Source organism: Anabrus simplex, chromosome 1 (genome assembly GCF_040414725.1).
Source record: "Anabrus simplex isolate iqAnaSimp1 chromosome 1, ASM4041472v1, whole genome shotgun sequence".
NCBI lineage: Eukaryota > Metazoa > Arthropoda > Insecta > Orthoptera > Tettigoniidae > Anabrus > Anabrus simplex.
Window position 1 is genome coordinate 665,443,021 of NC_090265.1, and position 25,790 is coordinate 665,468,810.

Here is a 25,790-nt window from a genome sequence, read left to right on the forward strand (position 1 = left end):
TTCACAGAAACTGTGTAAAACAACAGTATTACTGACCAAGGGACTGCTTCTATAGCACAATACTGAATCGATGATGCTTGTAGTCTAAAGGAGGTCCAAAATCCAAGTCATCGGCCCCTCATAATGGTACTTATCACTAAGAAAGTAGAACCATGGTATTTGTTACATTGCGGTAGTAATCAAAAGTAGCGTGGACTCGCGGTATTCCACACATGGTACTACTCACAGGTAATGAAATTCACACATGTAACACAGACCTTTGGTGTTTCGCACATTGTGGCGCCATTTACAGGTAACGCAAACCTATGGTGTTCATCATATAAGTGTACTAGCCACATGGACTCGTATTATCCCGTGATGTTCCTCATATAGTGGGTACTAATCATAGGCAAGCCAGAACCATGGTGTCACTCATATAGTGGTACTAATCACAGGTACTGTAAAAGCCGACAACGCACTCTGTTGCTAATAATCACAAACCTATTTTGTACCTAACATAGTGGTACTATGCGCAAGCAAAAGCAACCCATGGTGTTCCCCGCATGGTGGTACTAATTATAAGTAGTCTCATGGTTCTAATTCAATCATCGCTTGGTTGCCGCTTTTAGTCGCCTGTTACAACAGGCAAGGGATACCGTGGGTGTATTCTTCATCTGCGTCCCCCACTCACAGGGGGTAGACAAAGAGAGAGAGAGAGAGAGATAAAAAGGAAGACATGTCACTTCAAAAAATGGAGTAACGGATGAAGAAAGACAAGGGCCACGAAGGGCGTGAAAATGAAAGACCCCCAAGGTCTCAAATGCTCTAGTACCGTTGGGGTCAGAAAAGAACAAGATTTGACCAAGGGAGGTCGGACAGGATAGATGAAAGTGAGGAGCTTGACACAAGTAAGTAGAAGCAATGCCAGGACTCAGCTAAGGGCCCCGCGGTCACCAAACCACGCTCCCAAGTTGAGAGCCCCTGGGGCTCATCTTACGACAGGCAGGGAGTACTGTGGGTGTATTCTTAGGCTGTGTCCCCCACCCACACGGGGTTTGTTGGGATATTAGCAAAAGACATGAGCTTTACATGTCATCAGGGAAAGGGAGGTATATTTCAGGACAAGGTAAATAATCTCTTAAAAATAAGTTAATGTTATGTGGTTTGTCACCATCTTTACCAAACAGTGACTTGGTTATAAACATGGACATTCATGTGGTTTTGGTTTGGATACTTAATGATATGCACCTGATGTTGGGGCTACCTATACTGAACCGGCAAGAATATGCAAGGAGCAGGGGAGTTCGCCAAGAAGCGTACTGTCACCAGGTCTCTTCAATGTCTTTGAAGGTACAATCCTCATTGACGCCTTAGGAAGGACAAACATGGGCCTAAAGTTTGCAGGCTGGCGTAGCAGGGGGAGAGGCGATACTCCCACGAGCCGGATAGGGGGGTCATAACCGGCGGACTTGAGGGAAATAAAATACCTCTCGCGGAGCAAACACACAACCTCCTGTGGGTGGGGGTCACAGAATACACCCACGGTATCCCCTGCCTGTCGTAAGAGGCGACCAAGGGATGATTGTATTAGAACCATGAGACTACTTGTGATTAGTACCACCACGCGGGGAACACCATGGGTCACTTTTACTTGTGCGTAGTACCACTATGTTAGGTACAAAATAGGTTTGTGATTAGTAGCAACAGAGTGCATTGCCGGTTCCTAGAGTACCTGTGATTAGTACCACTTTAGGAGTGACACCATGGTTCTGGCTTGCCTATGATTAGTACCCACTAAATGAGGAACACTACGGGATAGTGCGGGACCCTGTGGTTAGTCCATGTATGTGATGAACACCATAGGTTTGTGTTGCCTAATGGCGCCGCAATGTGCGATACACCATAGGCCTGTATTCCATGTGCGAATTTCATTACCTGTGAGTAGTACCATATGGTGTGGAATGCCGCGAGTCTATGCTACTTTTGATTAGTACCGCAACATGACAGATACTATGGTTCTACTTTCCTAGCGATAAGTTCCATTAAGAGGGGCCGATGACCTGGATTTTGGACCCCTTTAGACTAAAAGCATCATCGATTCAGTATTATATTATAGAAGCAGTCCTTTGGTCAGTAATACTCTTGTTTTACGTCAGTTTCTGTGAATGCGAGGCATTGCGGGTCGGATCCACTGGTTGTTTTAAAATTCATATCCATCCATTCATTCTTCGTCCTCACGTTTTGAATTCTGGTCAGTGGACGATTTTGAATTTTTAATTTGTCATTCCACTTCGTACCATTAGGGGCCGATGACCTAGATGTTAGGCCCCTTTAAACAACAAGCCTCATCAAAGATTGCAGGTTGAGTAGTGCACATACTGAAATTTGCAGATGATCAAGCAATATTAGCAGGTAGCCCAGAACCCTCCGAAGGATGATACTGTGCATATGCAAAATGTCTGAAAAATATGGGATGAAAATCAGTATAACAAAGACCAACATTATGTCTGTAAATAAATCAAGGAAGGATGTAAACATTTCCATTCATGGTGCTCCCTGCGTTCCTTTTATAGCTGAGGCCGGAACACGTGTAATTTGGGAAAGCACTGGCGAAGCTGCGAGCTGGCCGAGGACAACAGTGATGTCCGCCGAAGCTGGGCACCACAATGCTTTTATTATTATTATTATTATTTTATATATATATATATATATATATATATATATATATATACACACAATGCACTCAATAATTTGAAAACCATCTAGAAAACAAGTATAGAAAACACACAATAAATACAAGATACAATACTGAAAACACTACAATCTTGGTACCGTTCGGGGTTTGATAACCCGTTGGGTACTGCGTTGCGATGGTTCTCGTTGCGGGTTCAGGGCAGGTGGTGATGGTGGTGGCAGACCTGTAATCCACCTTTGTCACTGTCGCAGGCTGGGGCACCAGGTTAGAAGGGCATCTCCTGGTCCGGTGTACTGCACCTGTTCTGGTCCGGTGCTGTGTTACGTTGCTGCACCCCCTCGAGCTTTGCGTCCCCATCCTCGTGACTTTCCGCGGATGACCGGGGTTGGGCGCGACTGCGGCTGAAAGGAGAATCCCTCCAGAGTCCAGGCCAGGGTTTCCGATGTTGCGGCATCCAACTTGATGGCCGCCTGCCATCCCTTGTTGATAGCCACATAGAGCAGGTTTGCCCTTGTGGCAAAGTAGTTCTGTTGTGCTGCATCCAGGCAATCCCAGGCACTGAGACCCCAGAGGACGGTCTCTATATCGTGGCAGACTCTGCCCGCCGTTGTCACCACTAGCTGGTGCTGAAGAGTCTGGGCCATCTGATGCAGTCGTGGATCCGGGTTCACCCAGCCAGCCGTGTACTCGTTTGGGCGGAGCTGTCGCCATTGAAGACCCTGTGGTAGGTGAGGAGTCTGCGGTCGTTGATGGTGCACAGGATTTTCTTGGACCGTCTCGTTCATGTAGTCTTTCGATTCCAGTGTCGTACCTCTCTGGGCTAGTGTTGTCTGGTTGAGAGCCTAGTTATCAAGTTTTTGTTGAATGGCTGGTAAGTGCTGGAGTAGGTTGAGATCAGGTGAGCCTTGCGCCATGTGAAGTGGTGTTGTGGCTGCGTCGTCGGCTTGCTGGTCAGTCGATGATTCTCGTGAAGTGCCTTTATCGCGTCTACTTGATCGCGATGTAATCTCGGGAAATGCGCTTGTGATAGGTTTCTGCGACGTACCCTCCGATTCGAGACGTCTCCTCCTGGGAGAAGTGATCCGGGTAGGTGCGAAGAACAACGAGAAGACTCTTGTTGTTTGCTGTTCCTCGTCCAGCACACGACTGTTTGAAAAATATGGGATGAAAATCAATATAACAAAGACCAACATTATGTCTGTAAGTAAATCAAGGAAGGATGTAAACATTTCCATTCATGGTGCAGCACTCGAACAAGTATCTTCCTTTAAGTACTAGGGAAGAATAATATCTTAAGATGGCTACTGTTGCCAAGATGTCAAGGTGCAGCTTGGAATGACACGAGCAGTGTTCTACAAATACAAACAATGCTTTGAGCCTAAAGCTCACGAAGTGATTTGTTAAGATATTTGTTTGGTCAGTAGGGTTATACTGTGGAGAAAGGTGGACGCTGAACGCCAGCTTGACTGGTCATATTCAGGCACTTGAAATGTAGTTTTGGAGTTGCGTGCTTAAGATTCCTTGGACAGATTGAGTTATTAATGCGGGGGAACTCCATCGAATTTGTGAAGGAAGAGTACTGCTTGGACAACTTCATGAAAGATGATTCACCTGGATTGGACACACGCTGTGACATGGATGCATACTACAAGACATAATGGAAGAACGATTGGAGAGCAAGAAAGAAAGAAAGAAAGAAAGAAAGAAAGAAAGAAAGAAAGAAAGAAAGAGGAAGGCCACGGTACACTTTCATTGATCAACTGAAGCAAGGCCCATTGCAGTGAGAACTAGAGAGCTGTTATTAGAGGTGCAAACCAGCCACATGGTTGATACAATATGAATGAATGATGATGTTACGTATTTGTCATGCTTGATTTATTTTCTTCTTCTTCTTCTTCCATATGGGCCCACTTGGGACCTCACATGCCCCGCTGGGCTTTGATCTTTGCCTATAGTCTCATCCTTTCTTTCCTCTGATCAAGTATACTTGTCTTCTTCAGATATTTTTCCTGAACCATGGACTTTTTCTTCTGTCTCACATCCAGGTTTACAAGTATGTTAGCCCCCCGTTCTTTTGTGTCTCGGTCAGCTAGCTGGTACAAACCTTGTTTCCCCAAAACGTGAATGGGCAGTTGCTCACTCTGTTGGGAGACAATCTTGTCACCAAAGAAAGCTACCATTGTTTTTCTGACACAGTCAAACATCCTCTCCATTTGACATCTGTGGGATTCTCCACCTTCAATCAAGCTATTGTATTTAGTGGCAGACACTCCATGTCATACAGGGTTTCCGGACAGATGTCTCTAGTGTACAGTTCCAGACTGCAAGACAATTGTTAGAGTCAGTCGATAGGCCAGTTCCACTTTGTGAACTCTTGCGGGGAAGGCTCCTTTCCAGTGTTGCCAATCCATAAATGTTTTCTCCGCTAAATTTTAGTTGAAAACCCGCTAGATTCCGCTAAATTTCAAACTGAAGCAGTTGTTTTAATAAAATAGATTAATTCAACACTCACCAGTTTCAGAACAGGAGTCCATCATCTTCTCCTCCCCGCACTATATGCTCTGAAGCAGATGTGCTGGGTTGAGGTCCTGTGGTTTCATAAGCCACATGGTACTATTCTTTTTCAAAATATATGCTGGCAGTTCACAGCAGCAAAGCAGCTCCCAGACGAAACTATCTTTACATCGGTCTGTTTTCAGACCAACTTTGCTTTATGGGAGCAAAAGCTGGGTGGACTCAGGATATCTTATTCATAAGTTAGAAGTAACAGACATGAAAGTAGCAAGAATGATTGCTGGTACAAACAGGTGGGAACAATGGCAGGAGGGTCCTCGGAATGAGGAGATAAAGGCTAATTTAGGAATGAACTCGATGGATGAAGCTGTACGCATAAACCAGCTTCGGTGGTGGGGTCATGTGAGGTGAATGGAGGAGGATAGGTTACCTAGGAGAATAATGGACTCTGCTATGGAGGGTAAGAGAAGTAGGGGTAGACCAAGGCAACGATGGTTAGATTCAGTTTCTAACGATTTAAAGATAAGAGGTATAGAACTAAATGAGGCCACAACACTAGTTGTAAATCGAGGATTGTGGCGGCGTTTAGTAAATTCACAGAGGCTTGCAGAGTGAAAGCTGAAAGGCATAACAGTCTATAATGATAATGTATGTATGTATGTATGTATGTTTCGAGAGCCAACTACTCTCTTCTTCAGCGGTGCCAAACATTAATTAATCTTTGGACTTTGTGCATTGGTACAAATAGAACAATTATATATAAATCTTGAAATTGTTACAATATTTCTCTGTGTTTCACCTTTCACTTACTTACTATGTCATTTGTTATAGACTTTAAACTAGAATTTTCAAATTATAAATAATACAATCTATTAAATTAATCACTATATGTTAATTTTACGTCCTTATTTATATTTAAAAAGAATAAAATGTTTCTCCGTGTCTTAATTTAACATTTACTTTGTCATTTAGTAGAACCCTTTAAAATAATATAGTTTCAATTCGTAAAATAATAAATAACACCTATAAAGTTAGTCACTCTCTTAAAATATTTTCTGCTCTCTTCTTTTTCTTCTTTCCTTAAGTCTGCTATAATTCCGAGACCTCACATGAATTAGAATTTCCTCCTCTTAATCCCATCCAATTCTTCATTTAATCTAATTTATCTACAAATTAAAGTGATGTAACATTGGTCTGAACCAAATAATATGTCCTCCTTGCTGTCAATGACCTTACAGGGCGAGCTGCTACTATGCTGCCGGTTATTTGATGACCATGCTAGCTATTTTATAACCGTCAAATTCTTCAGTTCGAAACATGTACGGTAATTAAATATAATAAGATATGTAAAGTATTGACAAGGCGGGGAAGTGTTCTATAGAGATTTGAATATAATACGGACGAACATGGTGAAAATAATCAATTCACAGTGGAAACTACGAGGCTTACAGACAAAGCTTTCTACTGACTGACTAGTGATGGAAGGGGGAACAGTGAATATAAGCGTGTGTAGTGGACGAGTCTGTTGAAATGTACAGGAAAGGAGGAAGCTTTATACTGTGAAACTATTCCAAAAGAATAAAAAATGTATGCACCCGGTCTACGAGACCATGACGCGACCCCTAGCAGGTTTTCAAGCCATGAAATCCCTGACAACTATGATCAAAATTAAGTGAGACTTGAATTTCTGCCTTGATCAGGGTTGCTTAACGTTTATTCCTTTCATCATTCCATTTATTTTTAAGAATTGGAAAAAACCTCTTTTAACATATGCATTCGAACCAGGTATACTTAGAATGTAAGATACCAATGTTATTATAGGCTATTTGGAACAGCATCTAAATTAACTTGAGAAAAAAAGATTCACCCATTTTGAGTTCACATTACAACTCTTGACTATACCAGTACCAGTAAGTCCAGCTCCAGCATCACGTAATTCAATGTTAAGGGAAGAAAATTCTTCGTAAAGGCTATCCAGATTAAATTAATTAGTAATGAATAAAACCAAACCAAAAACCAAACCCCATGGCACTACAGCCCTTGAAGGGCCTTGGCCTACCAAGCGACCGCTGCTCAGCCCGAAGGCCTGCAGGTTACGAGGTGTCATGTGGTCAGCACGACGAATCCTCTCGGCCGTTATTCTTGCCTTTCTAGACCGGGGCCGCTATCTCACCGTCAGATAGCTCCTCAATTCTAATCATGTAGGCTGAGTGGACCTCGAACCAGCCCTCAGGTCCAGGTAAAAATCCCTGACCTGGCCAGGAATCGAACCCGGGGCCTCCGGGTAAGAGACAGGCACGGTACCCCTACACCATGGGGCACGGAGCCAGCAATTAGTAATGAATGCAAAGTGGAATTCAGATAAAATTATAAAATTCCTCCAAGAATACGAATAATAGCCTTGTTTGTGGCAAATGCACTGCAGTATATAAAAGAACAAAGATCTATGAGATCTCTAATGTATTGGGTTTGGTGTTGACTAAGTTAAGGCAAAAATTTGAACAATTAGGATTGTACACCTTCTGGAACTCGCAGAATTGTTAAAAAAAAAAAAAAGCTGATGCAGCAACAGGTGACCTATACAGAGAGTCTTAACTATTCAGCAGCCCTTACAAACATGTTTAACTTTTGACATCATCTAATACAGTATGAATGAACAATCACTGGCTGAACTCAGTTCAAAAGGATATAGGAAGACTTGTGTAAATTGGGCATGACATGTCATTTCAAGAACCACAAGACATTTCCAGGCAGTGTAACTTCTGGTTAAAGTATTTCCCCACTCCTTCCCATAATTACCCATTTTGCTTAAGCAATTAATGTTAATTTTAAACAATACAGAGTTTTGAAAAAAGTAAGAAACCATAATTCGGAATTTGAAAACTTAATCAAACTGCAAATAATATTTGGTCTGCTTTTGAAGCATTCCTACATTGAGTTTTACATTAGTTTTTACAATGCAGTAGGAACACCTGTGGAACTTGTTGCAGGTTACAGAGCTTTGAGATGAGGGAGTACATAAAGAAAGCTCTAATTATTACTATGTTTCTGTTACCATCTGCAGGCATTAATTTATTGTCTATTAAGCTGTAGTGGTGTGGATGGAGTGGTGCAGAGCAGTTGTTACATCATCACCCGGTTGTACTGAGTGAATGTAATGTGGCAGCACATTTAAATACATTATTGGTATGGCAACGTAAATTCATTGCTCTTTTCTCACAACATAACTGTTTGGCTGAATATAGCAATGATGTTTTTCTGTTGGAGAAGCTGATCTACTCATTTCATCCTTATAATGCCTTTTGATATGGTCCCATATATTTGATACGCCACCATCCGTCGCGCAAATACAGCCGCAAAATTTACATTTTGCTGATTTTTGTCATCATTAATTTCAAAGAACTTGCCATGCATCAGACGGTTTTTCATGGTATTTGTGGTACAAATGTCTAAAAATGTATTCTGTTCCTTAAATATTCTAAAACATGAATACCATATAAAATGGAAATAAATATAAAATTAATACCTACCACAATTATTATCTAATATACTTTGCATTATCAACAAAACACAAGCAGAGGAAATATAGACGCAAATTAAAAAGCACAGACTGAATACAGGTGCAGTAATCTTACACGGGGAGGCCACGACGTTTGGATCACGGAGCATCTTCAAACATTGTACACATTTAGTAGTCCATTAGGAGAAGATAATGTGCAAGTAGTACTGTAAGATGTACTAAGGCATTTGAGAAAATTGCAAGATAAGTTTTCGTGTCAAATATGTACCGGTGCGTTGCAACCATGAACACGAAACGGCAGTGGTCGAATGGTTAGCGTTCAAGCTCTGTAATCGCTGGTCCCACTTGTTTTTTTTGTTCTTTTTTCTTTCATGCATATTGAAATTCAAAGGTAATATAATGAAAAAAGTGAATTTGCATGAACTTTTATTGGATTTCCAATGTTACTTGGCTCTTTTGTATCAATAAACATTAGCAAAATGTCTTTCTTTTTTAATCTGTTTACCCTCCAGGGTCGGTTTTCCATCGGACTCTGTGAGGGATCCCACCTCTACCGCCTCAAGGGCAGTGTCCTGGAGCGCGAGACTTTGGGTCGGGGATGAAACTGGGAAGTATGACCAGTACCTCACCTGCTATGCTGAACAGGGGCCTTGTGAGGCATGGGAAGATTGGAAGGATAGGCAAGGAAAAGAGAAGGAAGCAGCCGTGGCCTTACGTTGGGTAGAGGGCCTACATCCCAGCATTTGCCCGGAGGAGGAATGGGAAACCACAGAAAACCACTTCGACGATGGCTGAGGAAGGAATTGAAGCCCTCTTTACTCAGTTGACCTCCAAGGCTGAGTGGACCCCGTTCCAGCCTCGTACCACTTCTCAAATTTCGTGGCAGAGCCGGAAATCGAACCCGGGCCTCCCGGGGTGGCAGCTTAATCACACTAACCACTCCACCACAAAGATGGACTAAAAAAGTATAATTATAAACAAGTAAATGACCAAACGCATAAAGTTTTCCTGAAAATGTATGCCTGTTGTGATTTGCGAAATCCCTCATGCCTGAGAGTGAAATCGGGTAAGGTACTCAAAACTGCTTTTCACCTGGATGCTCTGACCTGCAATATATATATTAAAGAATATGACCAGTGTTTAAAAAACAGAAAAAAAAAAAAAAAAAAAAAAAAAAAAAAAAAAGCAACGAGCGGGACTCGATCCAGTGATCAAGCCATTACGGAGCTTCAACGCTAATCACTCGACTGTCGCCATTGTGACCGCAATGCACCGGTACATATTCGACGCAAAAATTCTCTTGCAATTTTCTCGAAGACGCCCAAGTGGTATGCCGTACTATTTTCACATTATGTTGTCGTAATGGACTACTAAAAGTGTACAAAGTTTGAAGATAATGCACTATCCAAACGTCGTGGTCTCCCTTTGTTAAACATGTGTCGTGCGCTACACTGTGCTTTGGTCCTCTGCGAGTACTTGCAGTTGTAAGCGGAGGGGGATCGGGGGTGCGCTGTACCGCTACAACCGGATTACTCATCGGTATTACTCGCTCCGCTCCCAGCTGTATTAAGCTGTCGGCATGGCGGGTTCAATGCTGTGACTTATCCTACCAATCACTCACTCCTTATCTGCATTTAAGACACTTGCCCAGGAGGCAGATTCCTTATTTGTTGTTTTCCTAGCCTGGTCTTAAATGATTGCAAAGACATTGGAAATGTATTGAGCATCTTCCTTGGCAAGTTATTCCAATCCCCAACTCACAGGCCTGAAAGTCTTGCACTACCAACAATGCAGGAGGTATGGTGAAATACTATGGAACAAAAATTAGGTACTTTGTAGAAAGTTTATTTTACAACAATACAGCGACATGAAGAAACATAAACAAGTGTATAAGTATTTACAGGAGCACAATGTTGCATGCTATACAGCAAGTGGAAATCATGAACCATTTATTTTTTATCTTTAGAGCCATCTTCCTTCAGAGCTGGAGCATTTGTTTTGGTGATGGCGACAACTCTTTCATTTTCTGGAGGTGGTAAGGCCTGTAAGTAAAGGAAAAGATTAGTAAAGAATATTAGTGCAATTCCTATTCAAGAGACAAATCATAAGAAACCCAGAGCAGTGGGTCATTTCTTTCCTTCGCAAATTGGAACTACTCAAATTCTGACTAGCATTACGTTAACTATGACAGCGTAATTAATACAAGGTAGTTAACTGTTCTTTTCAGTGATCATACATGAAGTGGTTTAACATACCCACTGCAAGTTCTATGAAAATAAGTTTTTTAACAATAATGCATGAAGATTTTTTAAAAGATCACAGTATGAATGATCAGGCAGGTCAAGCGAGATTTGCAAAGTAGGTTGAAAAACAGCAGGGAGCATACTAGAAATTCAGCATTTATCCTTTGCAGTATGGTTTGTATGGAAATGTTAATAAAATAGTAAATTAGGTGTTGCAAAGTAGTAATATGCTGAACCCCATAAAAAAGTTGCAAAATGTACAGCACGAGAAATTTCTGTAATTATTTATAGAATAGTTAACTATTTCTAAAATGTCACTAATTTTCAAACCATTTAGCAGAATGATTTTATAAGAAAACATGGGAAGAACGCAAGTTCACAAATTTAGATTATGTTGTTACAAGAATTTTGGAATGATTTCAGATAGTGAAGTTCATGAAATATATCAGAATGAACTTGGAGGAAACAAACGGAAACAGAGGCACCCAAAAGTTCTAGGAAGAAAGCAGTTTGCAGAAAGCGATTTGTAATACGGAAGGATACTATCAAGTTCTAATCATTTGAAAATAGCATACCTTAAGTTCTAGATATTTAAGTTTTAGATATTTATGCATGCAAGTTAACTTGTTCAATTACTTCAGGATAAAAATAATTCATGTATTAAAGTTAGGATAAACAAGCACAGAAGATAACCGAATGATAGGGTTGCTTTTCTGGCAAAAATAAAGCTTAAAAAACACACACACAAATGTTTTGAGTATACTGAGAACCATACCTTCCTGGGTCCCTCAATAGTAAGGATACCATCTGAAGACAGCTTCGATGTCACAGTATTTGGATCGACATCTTTTGGCAGGGTATAGCGTCGCTGGAATTGACGCGAGATGTAGCCATGTTCATCTTTTCGCTCTTCATGCTTTCCTTCAATGATAACCGAGTTGCCAACTGTCTTTACAGTTATTTCTTCTGGCTTAAATTGCTGTACATCAAGGTTGACCTGTAAGAAAATTCCACAATTTAAGAACACTAATGAAGGTTACAAGTCCGTTTAAGTTTATTCTTTTGTACACAGGGAATTTTCTTACCTTAAAACCATCTTTATCATACTGGACATTTGAGACACCGCTATCCCTAGCAGTTAAGTGGCGCCACGGTCTGTAGTACAATAGGCTGCGTTGAGGACGAGGGAGAAGCAAGTCGTCATTGAAAATGCCCATGCCAAAGTTCTGATCGAAAAGGGATCGTGGGAAGACATTCCAGTAGTCATCGAGGAGTAGTGGAACAAGAGACATCTAAAGCAGAAAGAACTGTAAGAAAATTACAAACCATACATTCCCCCCCAACCCCCTTTTCAAAAAAGGAATAGCATACGGTTACAATGAGGAATTTTGTGAGCTCACAAGTACAAAGGGAGGAAAAAATAAATAAAAAGCAAGCATTATATATTTCGAGTAAGGAACTAAACAAATGGAGAATGAATTATAATAATGAGGAACCGAATATATTTGGAGGACTGTTAAGAAAAAAAATTTAGCAAGCAAGCTAAAATTGTCTTGAGGTGTATTCAGTTCTTTTCAGGTATACCTTCAATAGAGGTGAGTGGTATGCACCATTTTAAGTCGCTCAGCCCTCCTGCAACTTTTGCAGTTTTTGGGAGTTAAATTTCAGCAACCAAAGATGGCAGTTAATAGTTAACTATACTACTGTACAGGGACAGACATCCTTCAGTAATGAGCGTTATGAATGGTCTACATTCTTAGCTTCCCAGGAGAGAGGAATGCATGAAGTAATTCTCATTATGGTTTATTTAAAGAATCAAAGGAAGGAAAACTCCATGCACACAATCTCTGTAGATTGAAAATACTTGAAAAATGAGCACCGAACGAAGCCATCGAAAATGGAGGGTCACTAGGTTGTGTATACGATTGTATTGAGCCAGAAAGCTGAACAGATTATCAGCTCTGCCAGCAATTGGCGTCACTGCAGAGGTAGATAAACTTAGGAGGGGTAATTCATTCATATATATATATATATATATATATATATATCTCTCTCTCTCTCTCTCTCTCTCTCTCTCTCTCAGAGAATCACCAACATGACCTTCATTTTGTCAAAGCAAAGGACAAGACAGGCCTTAGGCCATACAGCAAGTGCACTGAACTCTAGGCATCACTAACAAAAGGCACCTAATATTAGGAAATTAAATCTCAGGAAAAAGTAGACGAATACTGCTATATGGTGTAAGTAAGAATACTTTAAAAAAGGCAGAATATCACAAGGAATGTCTTTCTGAAGACTAGAAACCTGCTCATTTAAACCAGATTTGGATATTGCAAGAGGTTTTTCAAAAACCGACTGTAGTATCATATATGTCCAAGTTTTACAGTAATAGTGCAGAAATAAAAGTTTAAGAATGGGGGCACTTCACAAGAATACCGAAAGATGTAAACTAGTTTCATGAAAATTAATTTAGAAAGTTGTGAAATGTGACCAGAATACATCTTGAAACAACTGCCAACTTCAATTTTTTGAAGAATGAAGGAGGGAGTATTAACAGCAAAGTAGAAATTAACTTCCAGCACTCGAGAGATTTTGTTATAAGAGCACTCGCATTCTACTTTTTCCTTTTATCTAATTTTTTTAGACTATTTTATATTAAATTAGAGCAAGATGTATTAGAGTTGAATGTCAGTTAATTTAAAAAAGGTACTTTTCAGATTTACACACTTAATTCCAAATTTAAAAAAAGAAAAGAAGTACCAGCAATTTCCAATTTGACGTATCTGGAAAGTATGGTAGGTAGCATAAATTTGAAAGTCTAGGAGATTCTTGGTTTGCCAGGACTCCAATCTTTCGTATTTTGAACAGTGGTTCATTGTTAATAGTTTAGTACAAAAATATCAAATAAAGGAAATGAGGGCCGAACTATTAGCGATACCGGTACGCGATTTCTTGGAGCTGGAACCTTCCTGCATTGTGACACTTCTGTTCTGAACAGGATATACACTAAAAACAGAAGGAAATTCGTTGGGGAGAATTCGCTCGATTGATATGATTACACTGAAATATAATTTATTAAAGTGCAAGTTACATTCTCTTGCCTTGAAATAACATGTCTGCGTTTTTTTCCTTTTGCTTTACGTCGCACCGACACGTACATGTCTTATGGCGACGATAGGATGGAATTGGAAGGAAGCGGCCGTGGCCTTAAGGTACAGCCTGGTGTGAAAATGGGAAACCACGGAAAACCATCTTCAGGGCTGCCGACAGTGGGGCTCGAACCCATTATCTCCCGATTACAGGATACTGGCCGCACTTAAGCGACTGCAGCTATCGAGCTCGGTGCCTGCGTTTCTCTCACACCGCACTCCGAAGGAAAATGATTGCTATCACATTTCCTTGCTTGCTTTTTAGCGGTATCTGAAGTACATAGAGGTACACGACAAAGCACCATGTTTTCAACCTCACGGACACTCACCGACAGAAACAGTACGCACAATAAATTGCATAGAATCAAGACATCACAATGTGTTAAAAGTCCGCGAGAGCAGAACAGAAACCGGACATCTAGCGGCCAAGCCGTGAACCGTATCTTTTCAGAGGCAAATTATAGTATTTCTCGCAGGCAACGGTATTTCTCTCGTATGATCCTTGGCAACGCCTGCCTACAAGTGTAGCGCAGTCACCGTCAAATTGCGCACAGATCGAACTCCTTAGAAAAGTCAGATTAGCTGGAAGGAAGGCATTCCATTGTTGCGGACTGTTACGCGGGAAAGTAAAGCTAATGGGTGAGCTACACATGCAGCCCGCGCGAGTGCCGGAGGGTTAAAAAGCTAGCACAAAGCACAAAATATATTGGCATGGTGCACAGGGTGCACTATGTCCAGCCAGTGAGAACATTTGGAAACAAGTGCCAAATGGGCACGGCACTCAGCTGTTTGACAGTAGGACTACAAGGACTACCAGGACTACCAGGTGCCAATTTCAGAAATTGCACATTACCAATTTAAAAAAAATTCCAATGAGAAGTTACCGAAATTTAAAATTAGTATAAAATAGACTTAACTTATAGCTCATAAAAACAGAGCTCTCCCATCACATCGTCATGATAAATATCTTTCTATTATCTAACTTCAAACAAAACGCTCAGAAATACAGGATACTGATAAAACATACTTACCGTAACAGCCTTTTCAAGAGTTCGAAACAAACTAAAAGCACAAATACTTTTGCGTTGTTTTGTACAACCCAGGTACAACCACAACTGTGCAGTAGGCTTTGAGGATGCCGCTTTTATACCATCCTATTTATCACGTTCTCGATATGACCTATTTCGATTCATTCTCTGGAGCTTTCTATAGATGCGCACCTGCGTATTCGATCTTACAACATGGCGTATTAGCATTTGATTGGTTGTTGGTTCTAAAGTTGTAGAGTGGAAGCAAGTACTACTAATAATCGAACACTCTCGATCTCGACATTGCTTCTCCGGTCTCCGCCTTCTCGACTATTCTAGAACCGTAAGGAATTCTCTACACGATGATGCGTTACGTCAAGGTCAATACCAGATGATCTCGAAAACGTGTTCCATTATGACATTGATTCCCAGAAAAAAAGTCTGTGTGTATCATTAGAATTGTTATCTTGTGTGTTCCAAACACTGGTTCGAAGGCTTCTAAATTCAGTGTTCTTCTTTCATTGAATGATTTGTGATAGTGTAGGTTATGGGAGAATTAGGCACATTTGAAGGGGGAATCTGTCTTTTTAGTACGCAATGGTATAGAAAATTGCAGCGGCTCGGATTCTGAGTTCAGAATATTTGCACTGTTATGGAAGAAAACTTTTTTTAACCTGGAACACCATAAAACTCGAATTAAATACCACATTGGGCCGGACGAAACCTGTTTGCATTAGGTTATTAATTTTACATGCAATGATTTTAGTCGCATTATTCTCAGATAGTTGCTGTAGAAACAAAACAGGAATATACTGTATTTACTTTGTTACTTTCAAATTGGCTAGTTTTTATGGAAGTTTAAGTTTTCCTACTACCTGTGTGAAAAATCAATTTTTTGCATATTTTCAGATAGCATACCAAATAATAATAATAATAATAATAATAATAATAATAATAATAATAATAATAATAATTTTGGGATAATATCTTAGACAAGTTTCCATGGTGAGAGAGTCCAGTTAGCTTCACAGCAGGGGCTCGTACTCTACACATGGTCCTACGATCTCAGTTGCCTAGTTGTGCTTCACCACCACCACCACCTATTATCTCGGGCACACTATGAACACCCACCCTATGTTAGTTTTCCTATCAGTTTTACGAGGGCAGATGATGCATCTAACCTTTCTTCGAACTTCAGATGGTCATTAATATGAACAAGCTCCTCAGTTTTCAGTATTGGAGCAATTGTTTGCGTTGTATAACAATGTAGATTGGTGTTTGGAGATTTTATTATAGGTGAGGCTGAATAAGACACCTCCCTAAGTCTTTAAAAAACACTTTGCGACTGTTTTCTTTCTAGAAACCCTGGATTGGCTAGGTTCAAAATGAAATAATTTGCTCCGCTTTCATCTTACGTGCAGTGGTCATTGGTTAGCTTTCCTTATAGAATGTCTCTCATAGCTGATCAAATATATCCTCCCTTGGTTTCATGTTACTGTGTATCAAGACTGGCTTCTTTGAGACTTTGACAGAATCATTGTCGTACATAGTAGATAACAAAACTCCACCTTGTTTCACACAGAGAAAGAGAAAGTAAGACCGTTTTGTAATGTTCATATTCAACTCTAAATATTCCTATCTGCTTCATCATATGATTTTAATCATGCTGGGTAGGTTGGTGTTGAACGAGTCTTCGTCATCTCTCTCACCACTGACTACCAGTTTCCTCCATATCTCTCCACATCCTTTCTCACATGGCGTATCCATCTTTTCCTAGGTCTTCCCACTGGCCTTCTTCCTTCAACCGTTGTTTCCAGGCGTGCACATGGCATTCTTGTGACAAGCATTTGCTTTAAATGTCCATACCATGATTGTCTAGAAGTCCTTGTCTTCTCTTCTATTGAGTCCAGTTCCATTCTTATGTCATTGTTCCTTACATGGTCCTTGATTGTTTTCTGGAGGGTAGTTCATAGAAACTTCATTTTCAAATGTTTACAATTTACTAACTTTCTTTCCGTGTACATGTTTCTAGACTGTATATGAGAATGGGCACAATATATAACTTATACATAGTCGTCTTGCTTTCATGGGCAATTTGTTATCCCAAAGTAGATATCTTATGATGTTGTAGAAGCTGGATGTGCTAGCCACTCTACTATATTTTTTTTTATCTGCAGTACCCCTGCTTGAAATCATACTACCCAGGTATTTCACTACCTGTACTATCCGCACACTTTATCTTGGTGCATTTACATCCTAGTGCTGAATCGGTCGACCTCGGCGATCTTCGAGATTCATACTGGCAACCTTTGAAACACAAACTATGAATCGCTTAAGCATCGTTGTGCGACATCTGGCGTAAACTTTAGGTACTGGTACTGTTGTTGTTTACACATCAAAGTCAAAGTATAGAATTCATGCTAGGAACAAGATTCGCATCGAGAGATATGTTTTATAATGTTATATAATGTGTATGTGACATAGTTGTTGGCTTAAGATGATAACGGTTTAGAAATTTCATATCGATCGATCATATTCTCGATTCAATTCAGATTTCATTTTCATTCAGTTGGCAGCACCAGGCAGCACTATCGATACCGGGACAGTTCCTTCCTTACTCCTCATCCCGTACTACACACTTAATGTTTGTACCTTCCAGCTTTATGTGGAAGCCAATATCTTTCCTACTGTTTTCAGTGTAACAGTGCTACCCATTCATCCAGCCTTGTTTGTATCTCTGTCTCCCCCAGATAACTACATTTTCAGCAAACACCAACATGTGTAGTTTTACATCTCCTTTTCTTTTCAGATTTTTAAGAATACTGTCCGTGACAGTAATGAATAGCAATAGTGAGACTGCTCTGCCTGGTTGGACACTCTGTGGTTTTAAACCATTCTGAATGGCCATCCCCAACATGCACGCAGCTTTTAAGTTGTGGTACAGCACCTGGACCTTGCCTATGATATATTCAGGCACTCCCAGGTCTCTGAGGCACTTCCATATGATTGCCTTTTCTAGGTCTAATTAGACAATTAGGTCTTTCCCTCTCTCCCAGTGCTGATCCATTAACATCCTGTTGTTCTTTTATTGGTTCTAAATCCATGCTGTTCTTCCAAGACAGGTTCTATCACTGCTTCCCCTATTATTGGCAAGCTTTCTTCTGCATTCCTTTTTTAAATAAAGGGATGATACCTTTTGTCCAGTCTTCTCGGCCCTATTTTCACTTTATATTGCTCTCAAAATTCTGTATAACCATTGCACTCCAAGGTATACCTGTTGCTTTGATCATGTCAGCAGTAACATCATCGATCCCAGCTGACTTGCTATTTTTCATCTTTTTAAGATCATTTTCAATCTCAGACCAAGTAATTGGAATATCATCTATCCTCAGCCTTCCTTCCACCTCTTCAGTAGTTTCTCCCTCATCCAGGAGTGTATCGAAATAGGTCTTCATTTCATTTCTAATTTCTTGTTCGCTCTTTATTACATTCCCATTTACTCTTTCTAGTGCTGTGATGTCCTCTTTGTCAGATCTCTTGCTCTTAACCAGGCTGTGTAGCATATTTGTTTCCTTTACTATCTTCCTGTAGTTTTTGGGTAAATTCACCCCAGCACTTCTTCTTGATCCTTATTACTTCTAATTTCCTATTGGTATTCTTGGTCTTTCTTTTATATTTCCTCATCTCTCAGTTGACTACAGAATTGTCACTATTTCTGGCTCTTACAACATCCCTCACTTTCTTGGCCTTATTTCATTTTTCTGTTGCCTCTTTTACTCTGTCATTCCATCATGACGTAGTTTTATTCATTACTTATCTGCTCATTCTTCTACACACTTCTGCACTACTGATGAAACTAGTTTTAAAATTACTCCATTCCACATCACTACACCTGGACTCTGACATTGGTAACTTGCTTTTGATCATTTCTTGGAACTTCTGTTTAAGTCCCTCAGTGACAGGAAATGTTTGACTGCACTTTATCCAGCGGATGGAGGCGATTCTGATGCGAGTGTGAAGAAAACGCAATGATGTCTTTAACCCTGACAATTACACCATACGACTTCCTGACATGTCATACGAATGAACACCATCTAGCACGTTTTTTCTAGTTTGCCTATATCAAATTCTGACTTTTTATTGTAGTCACTTCTTACAACGAATGTTTTTAAATTGTTCAATATCAAATGGTAACATAGATATGCCAGCTGAAACAATTCTTTTACTTTTTCAGTCGTTCCATTTCCTTGTAAATTAAAATGATCGAATTCCATAAAACTTGCAATAACGCCTACTGAAACGTAACTTTAAATAACAGGCTTTGAGTGGCACGTCTTTGAGATGTAGTGTAACTAAAGCAATATTCATAGACTTGTTCCTGTCAGGGTTAAAAATTCACTGTTAGAACAGTTTAGCTCAGATTATTTTCAAATGTTTACAGTACAGACTCAAAAGAATGTAGTTTACATTAATTATTTAATTATGTATTTAGCTTATAGTGTATTAATGGAGAAGAGAATGTCCACATTTTGTCCAGAATAGAAGTGACGTTCTTGTATTTGCCTGGTTGTTTCACAATGCAGTGAAAACTAGGGTAATCGTTGCCTTAGGAACTTTAAACAGAAGAACTGGGAACAATAGTTCAAAGATTCATTTAGCACAAATCTCAGGTTAATGGGACAATTAGTTCATGAGAAAGAAGGCATATACTTTGGCTGTTTTGTCGTCCATTACCTGGCCATGCACACCATGCCCTCCCATTCCTTATACTGTATTATACTTCTACTCTTACTCTGCCGAGTTCAATCTGGTGTAGTGCTGTTATTGTCTTATTTACAGAAATTTAATTACTTTTGCATTCAAACTGCACCATGCCATGCTTCAGTGCTAAACAGTGGGCCTATCGTATTTCAAAGACAGCGAGTTGAGCAATTACAAGTCGTAAGAGGTTTCAAGGCATTGAAAGAATTATAGGAATTCTCACCAGATGATATCAACATTTATATCGGTGAAGAGATGGTGATTTATACTATCAACCTACATACGAAAACATCCTGTAATGAAACATGATGTGCCCGTCAATTTAGGGCCTAAAAGAGCATTTATTATGTGTCTGCAATGACCAACATCATTTATTTCATTGTGAACAAGGTGTTAAATTTTATTTAATAGCAAGCTGTGTTATCATTCAGAAAGTGGTTTGACAGGTTTCTGGCAAGTGCAGAGTATTGATTTTATACTACCTCGTCTATCGATACCATGTGCAAACCATGTGACAAACTGGAATTTTTCAAGGTTGTTTCCGTCCGCCTGCTGCACGTGTCTTTACTCGCTTTAAGTTGAGTCATTTCCAGAATGATTCTAACAAAGTACAGAATATAATTACGGACCAATTAAGAGTAGGGAATGAGCCACACCTCCCGATGAAAGGATATAAAAATTTGGGACATTCGTTAAATCATCCCCTTATTGCTGCAATTCTGTGAGAGCCTGCAAGTTAAGTTTCGTCTTCAATATAATTATTCAGTGTGTTCTAGCTTGAACAAATATTAAAGCCACTTGTCAGTTTCAGCAATCACCAACACTTTAAGAAGGAAGAGGACCTCAACAGTTAGAGTTCATCGCCCACTCCAGGATGCTTCTCTTTCCTTCAAGAGGAGCAGCTTATTCATCGTTGGAAATGGACTTAGCTGTCATCATGCCCTGCTAAATGTAGGCATTTCTAACATGAGAGGGATCACGTGATGGACAATCTTCATCATGAGAGCAGACTAAACTGCTCCGGGGATAGAGTTCCATCACGAATTTCAGTACACTTTTATGGTATTTTTCTGTCCATCTGTGTAGAAAATAATATGCGATTCTCTTCATTTGATAGATATTTCTGTTAGATTAGTGTAATTTTGCAATATTTTCAACTTTCCTCTTTCATGGTCATGGTAGCTTTGGAACATATGAATGAATGTGAGTTGAACTCTATTAAGAGTACTTTGTTGTAGGTTGTCTTCAGAGATAATCTTCATTTTCTATGCAATTACTTAAACATGATATTTAAAAAATAATTGACCTCTTGGATAAAAGAAAATTTAATAATAATAATTAATAATTTCAGATTTGTGAAACCTTGTGGGACAGGATTTGGGTTGTGCCTCACTTAATGAACTTAGGTTGTGTTTCATCCAATTCATTACTCTGCACTTATGCAGGATTGTCATCTAATTCAAAGATAAATTCAGATTGATGGTAAATTTAAAAATCACTAATAATACTAATAAATTTTGAGATCGGGTTAAATAAGAATTTAATGGTCATGAGTGATAAATGATATTTGATGTTCTTGTGGAATATTTAATGTGTGCTCTGTTATTGTATAATGGGCCTGGAATATGGCTATCGTGTGGGATATTTGTGGAATTTTTGGAAGCATGTGTCTTATGCTACCATACGTTCCATGATAATCTGAAGCACGTGTTCAGTTGTATTCAAGAGTTTTAGGGATAATAATAATATATCAGCGCTCATTGACCACATGTCCGATGACATTAAAATTTCAGCCCAGGTGATGTGCGTGATGATTGTCAATCAATCAATCAATCAATCAGTAAATACTGATCTACATTTAGGGCAGTCACCCAGGTGGCAGATTCCCTATCTGTTGTTTTCCTAGAATTTTCTTGAATGATTTCAAAGAAATTAGACATTTATTGAACATCTCCCTTGGTAAGTTATTCCAATCCCTGACTCCCCTTCCTATAAAAGAATATATGCCCCAATTTGTCCTCTTGAATTCAAACTTTATCTTCATATTGTTATCTCTCGTACTTTTAAAGACGCCACTCAAACTTATTCATCTACTAATGTCATTCCACGCCATCTCTCTCCTGACAGCGCGAAACATACCAGTTCTTCTGACTATAAAAATTTTGAATTTCGACAGATCGACCCTTTAATGTTCACATGATGTTCTTTAAAGTGTTTGCTGTGATTGTCACAAGTCACTTATTATGGGACTTGATAACTTACAAGAGGTCATCTGCCTACTCCATTTGACGAGACGTTATGATAAAAATAAAAAATAAAAATAAATTCTTGAATCCGTCTGTAGATATTGTAAATAAAGTGTGTGTGTGTGTGTGTGTGTGTGGTTAGCAATGTTTTTCACACGTTATTTATTGAAATGTGGTTTTGACCTTATCGCGTGTTCACCACGGTGGGTTCAGGTTATTTCAGTGTTGTTTGTGCTGGTTTTTGTTGTTGAAATTATTGTGCTCAGTGAATTTTATGCCAGACTTAGATATAACTCTATATTGGCGTAGTTTCAAAAGTGGATAGGATCGGATCATTTTCGAAACTAAGCATGAACAAGATTGATAAGTGTTAAATTTAAGAGATTTTTGTAACAAATTCAGAACGACACAAATAAATCCCAGTCATACCTTTAATGACTTTTATGGGAGAAATTGTTTCTTTAGGAAATAATAATAATTATAAATTCTTAAAACGGCATAATTAACAGTGAATGTATTTTTCAAAAGTGTGAATCACTCAAATTTTCCAATGAATTATGTCAACATTATCAGAGAGATTATTGGCGATTAAGATAAAGAAAGTAATGTAGATGGCGTAAATATTGTTTAGCTGGAATCTAAAATGGGTAACCATAACCATCTTTAAGAGAAAATTTTCACTTTCGGTTTTGTTAAAGTGATACAAGCGATATCCAGCTTTTGGTTAACCCTCGACTGGCGTTGTGAAAACTTTGGTACGTAAATGGCGTTGTGGGGTCGAAAATAATACCATAGAATGGGTGACCTCAAACACCCTATATTTAAGTTTCAAAAATAAATACATGTCAATTATATTTCCTTATATCTTTTGTATTACCTGCAATGAGAAATGAATATCTTTACTGATTATAGATTGTGAGATAGTGCACAATTGTTTTACAGTCACTGATTTTGAAGGAAAATCACACTCCCATGATTTAAACTTAAATGAAAACAGGTTTTAAATGTTCATTGTTCCAAAGCAAATTCAAAGGTAAATTTAAAAATTATAGTATACAAAAATCATAAAACTTTTGAATTTCACAGTCATTTATGTCATTTTCACAACCACTTAAGTGTTGTAAGTTTGACAGTAATGTTCTGACTTTGACGTCCCACTTGCCTGTTGGGTTTGGTAGCTGACCACTTCTATCTGTTCCTACCACAGGAAGATGACAGCTGGTTATGAACGTCTAGGTTGTCCGTGAAACTTCACTCTTCGTCTTCCTCACTTTCTTCTTGTTCCAAATCCGTGTCGTGCTTGGAATTGTAATCTGGATCATTTTAATGTGAGAGATCGCTGTCGTCACTTCTTCCGACAGCTTCCTCTAAAACACTGCGATCCTAGGATCACACACTGACATGCCAGGGCGAGATGTGGAAGGCATAGCAAGGCTTACATGAAGAAAAAGTACCAAACACGCACTTCGATTGAAATATGAACACTTACAAAATTTTAAGTCACGACAAACTTCGTAACACAAACGCCGTTGTGGGGTCGTAAACGGCACCACACAATATTTATATCAAGTTCCTGAGAAAACAAGCATTTACTGAACACTACAAATCCAGATAGCAATTGACCTTGCACTAAGTAACAGCTATAATGAACGACTATAGCCAGAACGGAATACGGAGGGAGAGCCAGGGTTGTACAAAGTCACTGGTATCTTCAAAGACCCCACAATGCTAGTCGAGGGTTAAGCTTTGAACTCAAGGTGAGCTAGGATGAAGTTCATCTTCTGTAATTTTTTAGCTAGCAGAAGGCTAATTTTTGGTTTTATCTGTTATTTCAGAGTAATTCATTGACTCTGATGTAGATGATCAAGATTATTTGAATTTTTGTAAATGAATTTAATCTTGTGAGGAATGTGAAACAACATCAAGAGATTTTTATTTGTTAAATCATTTTATTTATGTTGTGCTTATAGCAATAAATGTCAAGTCTTTGTTTTTAAATTGTTCTTTTCTTTATTGTCGCCAGTCCTTGTCCTTCAAATGCCTCCAAAATTAAGACAGCCGACTAACAAACAGTCCACCTCTGGATCTCTTGTGCACTGGCTGAGCTTAACAGAGAAATTGGGAGCAGTAAATCTGCTAGAATGCTACAAAAATTTAAGCCTATATGCTATCAAGTGGAAAGAAGTCTATTTCAAACACTAGAAAATTTTTAAAAAACCCTGATTTGGGCTGATTCATACATACAAGGAAGGCAGAGATCTTCACCTTCAAAGATATAGAATTTCAATCTTTAAAACTTTATAGGCTAGAACAAAATTAAGTTAGGCCTACAGAGGTCTATACCATGTATGGAGGTCGGCAGCATGTAGAGACGGTCTATACGACGTATGGAGGTCGGCGTTAAGGGGTCAATCCTTGATATCTTCTTCCTGGTCTTTGTCTTCTGCATTTAGATTCCTGTAAGGTCAGCCACCAGAAGTTTATGGTCTCTGTCAAGACATTCACTAGAAATAACTTTCATATTTTACACTCGTTCTCCACATGTTAGTTCAATTATCATGCAGTCTACAGTATTACTTATAGCTACATTCCCAGCTGTACAGTGTTATTTTATGACTTGCTTCTGGAACCATGTGTTCATCAGCAAGTTATTCCTTAAGCCCAAATCAAGTTAAGTTCTCCTTCAGTGTTCCTTGTCCTATATCCGAAAGGCCCCATAATCCTGTCATATCCAGTTGTATCTACTCCTACCTGGGCATTAATTACCCATTAGCCATAGGTTCTCCTTATTTATACTGTCCTGTAGTTGTTGGAGGAAGTTCAGCTTTTCTTCTTCACTACAACCCTGCTGAGGGGGATAGACCTGCACAACTGTTACATATTCTTCTTTCAAACGCACCTTAACTTTAATAATCCTCTCATTAATGAAAGTAACATCAGAAATGAAGACAATGTCCTTGTCAAGAACAAAGCCAACTCCAGTTCTTGCTTCTCTCATTTTCACACCAGTACAGTTTGTATCCATCATTTAGTAGTTCTGCTTTTCATCCCTTGCATTTCAACTTGCTTAGTCCCGAGATGTTAATGCGTCTACGCTTCATCATATATGTTATTTTGTTACATTTTCCAGTCAGTGTAGGTAGCAACTCTGAGGCTGGCTTTTCTGTTATTTCGTCTCCTTTTGGTGTTTTGTCTTATACTGTTTGGATGAGCGTCAGGCTCGTTTGAGTCTTCATTTCCAAAAGTACTCAAAGTTTGGTCTTCAGTTGAGTTATTCTTTGATTTGAAAGCAATTTGCAAAGTAATCTTTCAGTTGACTTTCTAAGCCTTTCGCTGAAGAGGATTATTTATTTTGGGGTTTTTCTCCCTTAGACTTTAGCAGTGCCCTACTACATCCGAATTTGTGTCATTTCTCCCACAGAGGTTTCTTTTTTTTTTTTGCTAGGGGCTTTACGTTGCACCGACACAGATAGGTCTTATGGCGACGAAAACACACAGAGGTTTCATCAAACCACCTAAGCAGAACTCTTTCACCCATAACCATTGGTTCACCCTTAGGTTATCAGCTTTGGTACTGGCCGCCCAACCCTCGGTCAGACAGTCGCAGGTCATACCGTGTACTTTCATATATGGTAGCAGGATTTCTTCTGATCTG

At 39.3% G+C, this 25,790-nt stretch overlaps 1 protein-coding gene and 1 long non-coding RNA gene across 3 annotated transcripts; one reads left to right on the top strand and one right to left on the bottom strand.

The window, feature by feature from the left end:
* Nucleotides 1–10,544: 10,544 nt before the first annotated feature.
* Nucleotides 10,545–15,290, bottom strand: LOC136871801 (protein lethal(2)essential for life). The gene is made up of 4 exons (XM_067145406.2): nt 15,132–15,290; nt 12,037–12,243; nt 11,727–11,948; nt 10,545–10,750 (listed from the first exon to the last, which is right to left on the bottom strand). Exons 2-4 carry the CDS (start codon nt 12,241–12,243, stop codon nt 10,658–10,660), a joined length of 522 nt encoding a protein of 173 aa, XP_067001507.2. The 5' UTR covers nt 15,132–15,290; the 3' UTR covers nt 10,545–10,657.
* A 64-nt stretch (nt 15,291–15,354) lies between these two features.
* On the top strand, nt 15,355–24,133 carry LOC137496949 (uncharacterized). Of its 2 annotated transcripts, none has more exons than XR_011017539.1 (2): nt 15,355–15,471; nt 19,968–24,133. It is a non-coding gene; the product is annotated as an uncharacterized lncRNA (long non-coding RNA). The 2 variants fall into 2 exon arrangements; XR_011017538.1 differs by lacking the exon at nt 15,355–15,471 and adding an exon at nt 15,576–15,865.
* The last annotated feature ends 1,657 nt before the right edge of the window (nt 24,134–25,790 follow it).

Coding starts and splice junctions, on each gene's coding strand:
- LOC136871801 (XM_067145406.2), bottom strand. CDS start 12,243: ATGTCTCTTGTTCCACTACTCCTCGATGACTACTGGAATGTCTTCCCA. Junction 11,949..12,036: donor ATGATAAAGATGGTTTTAAG/GTAAGAAAATTC, acceptor ATTTTCTTACAG/GTCAACCTTGATGTACAGCA. Junction 10,751..11,726: donor CTATTGAGGGACCCAGGAAG/GTATGGTTCTCA, acceptor CTTTACTTACAG/GCCTTACCACCTCCAGAAAA.